The sequence below is a fragment of the Nicotiana tomentosiformis genome, chromosome 2 (assembly GCF_000390325.3).
Source record: "Nicotiana tomentosiformis chromosome 2, ASM39032v3, whole genome shotgun sequence".
NCBI classification, from domain to species: domain Eukaryota; kingdom Viridiplantae; phylum Streptophyta; class Magnoliopsida; order Solanales; family Solanaceae; genus Nicotiana; species Nicotiana tomentosiformis.
Window position 1 is genome coordinate 112,973,611 of NC_090813.1, and position 8,787 is coordinate 112,982,397.

The 8,787-nt window shown below is 41.0% G+C and overlaps 2 protein-coding genes across 2 annotated transcripts; one reads left to right on the plus strand and one right to left on the minus strand.

Moving 5' to 3' along the window:
• Nucleotides 1-280: 280 nt before the first annotated feature.
• Nucleotides 281-781, minus strand: LOC138905417 (uncharacterized). The gene has a single exon (XM_070193941.1). It carries the CDS (start codon nucleotides 779-781, stop codon nucleotides 281-283), a length of 501 nt encoding a protein of 166 aa, XP_070050042.1.
• Nucleotides 782-4,082: 3,301 nt separating this feature from the next.
• On the plus strand, nucleotides 4,083-6,251 carry LOC104104606 (uncharacterized). Its single transcript, XM_009612742.4, has 3 exons — nucleotides 4,083-4,712; nucleotides 5,195-5,380; nucleotides 5,588-6,251. The coding sequence occupies exons 1-3, from the start codon at nucleotides 4,221-4,223 to the stop codon at nucleotides 5,870-5,872; spliced, it is 963 nt and encodes a 320-aa protein (XP_009611037.1). The 5' UTR covers nucleotides 4,083-4,220; the 3' UTR covers nucleotides 5,873-6,251.
• Nucleotides 6,252-8,787: the final 2,536 nt, after the last annotated feature.

Below are 8,787 nucleotides of genomic sequence, written 5' to 3' on the forward strand. Positions count from 1 at the left end.
GTTTGATTAATATGACTTACTCCAACTCTTCAACCGTCAGTTTGGTGGCATCGGTGTTATCAAGAGCTATGAATGATCTTGGGACTCCGTAATCATCCTCCTCGTCTATTCCTCATTCCTTCGGTTCGACCGAGACCGACATTAGTGATTGCTATTTAATTTCTTCCTTTCTGGTAAGCTCCGTGTTCCTTGATGTCAAAACTACGGGCACCGGGATTATCTCGTCCATTGTGAACATCTCCTTTGCAGTTGGATGCTTTCCGTAGACCGTCTTGACTCCTCATGGTATAGGATATTTCAATGCCTCATGCAAGGTCGAGGGTACCGCCCTCATGTTGTGAACCCACAACCTTCTGATTAGAGCGTTACACCTCATGTCCCATTCGATCACGTAGAACTTTGTCTCTTGGATCATCCCGGTGGTGTTCACCGGCAGGGTTATCTCCTCTTTAGTGGTTTTACATGCCATGTTAAATCCGTTCAGCACCCGAACTGCTGGAACTATTTGCTCCTGTAATCCTAATTGCTCTACGACCCTTGATCTGATGATGTTGGCTGAGCTACCTAGATCAATCAACACACGTTTAACTAGAGATTTATTGATAAGTACAGATATTACCAGCGCGTCATTGAGAGGTTGTATGATGCCCTCGGTATCCTCGTCGCTGAACGAAATGGTTCCCTTTGGGACATAATCTCGGGTATGTTTTTCCCTCGTGATAGACACTTTAGTGCGCTTTATCATTGGTCCTTGGAGGACATCGACCTCTCCGATGATCATGTTGATGACGTGCTGAGGCTCCTCTTGTTCGACCTATTTGTTAGCGTCCCTGTTCTTGAAGTGGGTTTTGGCCCGATCACTCAGAAACTCTCGGAGGTGCCCGTTGTTGAATAACCAGGCAACTTCTTCTCTTAGCTGTCGAAAATCCTCGGTCCTGTGACCATGGGTGCCGTGATACTTATATATTAAGTTGGGATCTCTTTGGGTAGGGTCAGACTATAATGGTCGGGGCCAATTAGTCTCTTTGATGCTCCCGATGGCTGACATGATACTGGTAGCATCAACGTTGAAGTTATACTCTGATAATATCGGTGCTTCCCTGCTCCCGAGCGGCATGTCGAAACTATTTTTGCTCATCAAACCTCGGCTAGTGGCCCTTGATCGCCTCTCTTTTCGTTCCTTGTGGGGTGACGCCCGGACCCATTTCCCCTTCGGTCCGCGCTGTATGGTTGGTACCGATCCCGGACTGGGCTTGGCTCATGATCAACAACTCTCTTAGATATGTCGTCGGCCCTGATGGGATAAACAGACCCAGAAGGGGTTTGTTTTAGCTGTTGTGAAGCCAAGTAGCTTCGGGGGTTAGGCCCCTGAGTGAATGCCTGAACGACCCAATCATCTGCAACTGGAGGCAGGTCTATCTGTTCCATCTAGAACCTTGACACGAACTCCCTAAGTATATCATTGTCTCTTTGTTTAACCTTGAAAAGGTCTGACTTTCTGATTTCGACCTTGATGGCCCCGGCATGGGTCTTCACGAAAGTATCTACAAGCATAGCAAACAAGTCAATGGAATCTGGGGGGTAAGTTGTGATACCATATCATCGCTCCTTTAGACAAAGTCTCCCCAAACTTCTTCAGTAACACCGACTCGATTTCATCATCTTCCAAGTCGTTCCCTTTGATTACGCATGTATAAGAGGTCACATGCTCATTCAGACCCGTGGTTCCATTATATTTTGGGATATCGGGCTTATGAAACCTCTTTGGGATCGGCTTTGGTGCTGCGCTCGGAGGAAAAGGCTTCTGGAAAAATTTCTTGGAATCCTTCCCGTTCAATATCGGGGGTGCTCCCGGGATTTGATCGACCCTGGAATTGAATGTTTCTACCTTCTTGTCATTGGCCTCAATTTTCTTCTCGCCTGACTCTACCCGCTTCGTTAATGTTTCAAGCATTTTCATTATTTTGGGATTGTCCCCGGGCTTAACTTCACCCGGTCTCTCGGCGATCTGTTCATTTGTTCGGATGTTTTCCTGGGATTATTCGAGCTCAACCTTGCTGGGGGCGTGTCTTTGATTCTGTATCTGCGCTATCGCCGCTTGTTGAGCCTGTAACATTTTGAAGATTAGCCGTAGTCTTACCCCATCGCCTTCACCTTCGGGCGCTTCTCGAGCTTTTGGTCGGGCTCCCCTGCGAACACTATTTTCGGAATCAGTTGTCAGATTGACGTCGATGGCCACCTATGAGTTAGCATCGACCGGATCGACAACTGGGACTTCGTTGGGATCAACAGGAGGTGCCTCGTTGATAGACACCAAATTATTATATTCGCCATGATGGCCAAACTCAACATCAACATTCAAGTGGGCTAACTGAGAATTTGACATTTTTAAGCCGACCTAAAATTAAGACTTTAAAGAACAAGTGTAAAATAAAGTGTGCTAGGGAGATTTGTATCAAATCACCACTATTATCCTTAGCCCCACGGTGCCCCCCAAACTGTTTACCCTAAAATCAGATAACAATTAAATTTATATGCGGTTTTAAGGATATGCGGATTGATTCAACACAAATAATCAAGAATATTAGATAAACGAGGTAAAGACAAAATGAATGATCGAACCAGTTGTAATGTTACAACCTAGCCCGAACCTAGGTTGAACAGTAGTTTTGCCCTTGCTCGGACCCTTGGTTCGAAACCAATTGCGAATGAAGAACAACGGTCAAGTAAGAACTTTTGCAATAGCTAGAAAGCAAAAAATAAATTTGTATTGCCTTGATTTGCGTGTTACAATGTGTCTCAAAAGAAAAAACCTCCCATTTATATAGTAGGAGAGTTTCATCCTTAGTACAAGTCTAAAAAGGTAAAAATCTTCATTTCTCATTAATTACCGATCCGTAACCGATATCGAGCGAGATCCGCGACGTGATATCCGGTCAGGTACGAATATCACGACCCTTCATCCGTCATATATAACCGTTTACCGTATTTTTCGAGGTTTTAGAACTCGTTCTGGGTCGGGGGAGTGTCGCTTTATCACGCCCGATGATGAACACATCGTTCTTCTTTCGTGGGTCTCGATATGAAAGGTTCCCGACCTCGATTTTAGTCTCGTGCGTCCATGCTCTTCTTCCGTTTTCTCCACGGGGAAATTAGGGTATGCTCTATCCCCGATTTTACCCGTATACATAAATACTTACAATTTTGTTGATGTATCTTAACCTGAAAAATTTAAAGAAAACATTAAAATGCTAAGTATATCTAAACTAGTGTGGAATTGAGACAAGTGATTATTGATTCAACAACAAACCGAGTGAAATCCTACAATAGAGATATGAGAGAGGTAATGTGTACGCATACCTTACCTTCACATTATTGATGTGACAATTGATTATTGATTTATTGGTTTAAATAGTAATCACAAGATCAAGATTGTTTTACATGTTACCGTACATAAATCCATCATGCAATATGTTAATTGACAAAAATACCAAATGAGAAATTGACAAAATAAACATAGAACTTGGTGATTAAAATGAAGCATCATCCTATGGCCACCGAAAATGAATTAATGATCAGTCACGAGGTTGTGAACCTTCCAAACAAGTTTTAAATTAAATATATTCTATTAATTAGTGTTCAGATCTCACAAAGAGACTTCTCCTCGTCTTGCTTCCGTTCTCTTTACTCATGGATCCACCCCGTATCCAAAATTAAAGGAAAAAGAAACTACTAGTCCGGTGGCACTCTAAATAAAGCCAATATCAAGTATAATTTTAAATAGTAACATGCATATTTAATTTTTCTGGGTGTAGTTTAGCTGGGAATACAAATAGAGACAACATCAATGAGTTTATTACTCAATTAGCTCAACCCTGAATAAATATAAAAACTCCAACTGGCATTACTTACTGAACAAAGTTTTTATTTTAAATTTTACATTTATTTTTTCCTGTGAGAGATACCCTTGGTCTCCTATCTCCATGTCCTTTGGTCCTCAATTAACTGCAATTGCACGCAATATTTGGTATACAAAACAAATAAACAAACAAGAACCAACGTGGGTGTTGGACTTTTCTAGACTACTTCACTTACTACTACTTCATTTCTCAGAGTCAGTGATCATCCCAGATCTACTCTCTATTTCTCCACTTCTTCTTCTTCTTCTTCTTCTTCTTGTTCTGTTCTGAAGATTAAGATCAGATAATTATTGAATAACAATGTCGTCTACGCATCATGCGAAAACAGATTCAGAGGTGACGAGCTTGGCGCCATCATCGCCAAATCGGCCCGTTTACTACGTTCAGAGCCCATCAAGAGATTCTCATGATGGAGAAAAGACTACCAATTCCTTCCACTCAACTCCCATACTTAGCCCAATGGGCTCACCGGGCCGGCAATCCCGGGATTCATCATCTACCAGGTATTCAGGCTCACTCAAACCAAGTACACACAAGTCAAGTACTAATGGGTCCAGAAGCAGCAGCAGCAGACACCACCAACATCGTCATAGGAAGGGAGAGAAGCAGCAGTGGAACGAGTTTGATGCTATAGAAGAAGAGGGATTACTAGATGACGATGGATATCGCAAAGGTCTACCTCGCCGCTGTTATTTCCTGGCTTTTGTTGTTGGCTTCTTTGTGCTATTCACTTTCTTTTCCTTGATCTTGTGGGGTGCTAGCAGAAATCAGAAACCTGTCGTCACAATGAGGGTAATTTATTTTCCTTACTATATGCCAAGCAGATCCGTTTTTTTCTCCTCTCCTTCATTCATGGACTACTATGATGTACTGATATTTACTTTTGCTTAAAAGTAAATAATGGTTAATTCTTTAAGATAAACTTTGATTGATAACGTAGTAAATATGATAATTAACATTTATAACATGTTGAAGTGCGTTAATAGTGTTAAAAAAGATCTTTACACTGTCTATAAATATAACTTACTCCTCATTCAGGAATGCTTAAGAACTGACATTTAACAGTGTACATTTCCTTCCATTAATCTTCTGGATGAATAACAAGAAATGAATCTTAAGATCTATCATATATATACGCTCACCTTAGAAGATTTGTACGTTAAGCTCATGCTAAGGTCTCAGAATTGTTACTACTGTGTTACTTTGGCTCCAAATATCTCTCTAGAGTAATAAATAGCAGGAATACTTGTTAAATTGCGTGATCTAATCTGCAGAGTATTTCCTTCAATGAATTTGGGATTCAAGCTGGCATGGATTCTTCGGGAGTTGCAACAGAGATGGTATCAATGAACTCCACAGTGAAGATGAGATTTCGTAATACAGGCACATTTTTTGGGGTGCATGTAACGTCTACTCCTCTGGTTCTTTCCTTTTCACAGCTCACCGTAGCTACTGGAAGTGTAAGTAGTCACTTACCTTTTATTAATATTACTTTTCAGTTCATGTATCTTAGTTTAATTTATATGCATTGTTAGTGTACATAATTTTATGATATTGGTATCAATTTACTTATTACTATTTATAACTCTATTACATAAATTGGAATGGAGGGAGAGTAGTTAAAGTCTTTAAAAATTAATATGTTGTTGTACGTGGTCTAAGAGCAGGTAAAGAAGTTTTACCAACGAAGAAAAAGTCAGAGAACTGTAACGGTGACTTTGATAGGAAGTAAAATTCCATTGTATGGAGGAGGAGCCGACTTGATCAGCAAAGAGGGGAAACCAGTAGCAGCAGTGTCGCTGGTACTAGATTTCAAGGTTCGAGCCAGGGCTTATGTTTTGGGAAGAGTGGTGAAGCCCAAGTTCTACAATACGGTTCAATGCTCCGTTGTTATGGACCCTAAGAAAATGAATGTTCCCATTTCCTTACAAAAATCTTGTACCTACCTTTAAAACTAGGAAATAGACCCACTGAACAAGGGGGAGTACTGTCTAAACGAAACAAAGAAACAAACAAGGAGGGGGCAAGCGTCGTACGTTTGTTTTTATTATCAGAAAATAACTTCAGAAACAAAGGCTGAACGAAACACCAGCTAGCGCTGCTTCGTTGAAAGTCCAAGTTTTGTTATTTTCAAATGTTAATTTCGTTGAGGAAAGTGAGGTATGGCCGCCAGGTTTGTCGCAGATGGGGAGTACCTGTCTAGCCTGTGATGTTGAGTGAATTAAATGCCATTTGATGAAAAACATAAGCCCTAGAAACTGATGTATTTATATTTTCCAAGTTTTGGTTCTTGGATACTATATTACTGTACTGGAAAATTTGTGATCCAAATTCCATCGTATCATTCCATATGAATGGTGCCTGCTATTCTTAACATGTGTCATTAGTTTAATTATTTGGGGAACTCTTATTGTCTGGTCTGTACATAATATATAACACTATGATAAGTTTCTCGCTCTACATACAAGAAGTGTGAAAATCTATTTTGAAAAAGGGCCTAGTTGGGTAAGACGGTAAGGGGCCCTTATTTCTTTTTCTATATAAGAGAAGGTTCTAAAGATAGTCTTGAACTTATAAATTCCATAAAATATTCTCCCCAAATAATGTTTGACTAAAAAGTATAATTTTCGGCTAAATTATTAAATTTATGTAATAATGAGTTAAATCTAGTTAAAGATAATAACTCTAGATGCGAATCTTAAAAACGTGTGTGAGATGGGACATATCCAGTTAAATGTTGACAATAATGGGCACAAAACGTTCATAAAGAATGAGCAATAATGGAGGTGTAACTAGCAATAAATATCAATAAATATCAATAAATAATATTTAAGTAAATAAGAGGAATGATTCACCCAATAAAGAATGGATTGGACGAATGTTCCTCCTCACAATGATGAATGACAGATAAATCCAAGATTTGTTCGAACTATTATCGGATCTGGGAAAAAAGTGTGGAATAATATGGGCAAGAATCTTGATAAAAAAGTAATCTTTGTATCTATACAAGAGAGATAGAGAATCTTCTTCTGAAAGGTATTCTTTTTAAGTGGATGTTACATGCCATTTTCCTTCTCTATTTTCTTATTTATTTGAGATATATCTCTAGCAAGCCCTAATAGTACAAGTGCAGAGAATATTACTAGAATATTCTCTTTGATATCCTATTTCAAAAATTAGCCGTTACTACTCTGTCAGCGGTGCTCGGCCTCAGTCATTATTGACATCTCGACCACGAATCTTGCTGCTCCCAGACCGACCTCGTTTGACTCTTTCCTTAACGCTATATTACCCTAAATATTCTAGGGCGGATTTTATCCCATATAGTTAGCCCCTCCGCTTATTGAGGCCGGCGTCAGGCTGGCTCGATGAGCGAATATTGTATAATGTGGTCGAAACATTTGGACGACCTGAACGAGTCGTAATGATTGGGGCGAGTTGGCAACGTGTCCTTTTGTGAGCCGTAATTTCTAGGGTTGTAAGTCCCACGAATCAGGATGATGTCATGGCAGCAGTCGTCATTATGACGCGATTTTCCGAGGCGTTGCTTCGTTTCACGTGCATCTTCTGATTGAGTCTACCGCTTCGGTTACAGTACCAAGTAATGATGATTAATTCCTTGGTTTCGACGCTTGAGTTTTTATAAATAGGGGTGTGTGGGTAATGTTTCAATTTTTACGAACCCATTGCATCAAAGAACTCTATCTTCTTCTTCTTCTTCTTCTTCCATTGTCGTGTATTTTCACACCGGTTTTAGTGATTCTCTCTGCTTCTAACACTTCATTGCTTGAATATCCTCTCTTAACAACATAGCTAATGTACTCTCTGCTTCCGGTATGGCAACTGACCCTCTCCCTTTGGCAGTGCTTATACCCCCTCATGCTGATAGGGCCTTTGTCGCCACTGAAGAAGAGAATTTCCCTACGGTAGAGGAAATAATCCCTTGCAGTAGAAAGTTAGGTCCGATTTTTTGAAGGCGCCTGAAGGTGAGCCTGATGTCTCGGAATCAGTGATGGAAGAGGCCGATCTGGCCGAGCTTAGGGAAAAATTCAACATTCCGGCCCATATCAATCTGATCCCAGTAGACCGTGATGTGGTGCGAATCCACCGCTCTGGATATTGCGCGTTCTATGCGTATCCCTTCCAGGTCGGCTATACTCTCCCCCTTCTCCCATTGGCGGAGGAATATTTTTGCTATTACGGTGCCTGCCCCACCCAACTCTCTCCGTACATCTACAAGCTTATTAGGATACTCTCAAAATTCGCCGAGTTGGCCTAGGTCGAGGTCACGCTCCGTCATCTAATGTATCTCTTCACCCCTAGCTTTTATAGGGGGGCGATGTTGCATCTTCGCCACCGAGGAAGTAAATTCCTGGTGGTGAAGATGGACGATAAAGCAAATTGTTAGTTCTGGCTCAACTACTTCTTTGTTAGAATCAAAGACGGAGTGGCCAACGCGGACGACTTTCCTGATACTTGGAATCGAGCTCGTAAATATTCATTTTTTGTGAAAGGTATTTAATCTGTTTCTAGCCGTAGGCTCTAACATTTTGTTTGTTCTTCGTACAACCAAGGTTGCACCTTTTCCTTTGGTTGGGAACATTTCCGACTGGGTTGGCTGGATTCTGCCACACACTATGGGGATTCGTGAATGGCCGGTCTTTCTCAAGAAGTTCAGGCCTCACTCTTCCTTGGCCGGTGAGTCCATCTATATTTGTTTTTGTTTTTACTGCTTTGACCTCATGGTTGCATGCTCTCTATGGTTTATCGTTGGTAGTGACAGCCTTCAATCTTTCCTTTTCAGTTCGAGGGTCTTCGAGGAGGCCGAAGGCTCATCCTCCTACGTTTCGTAAGAGGAAGGTTGCTT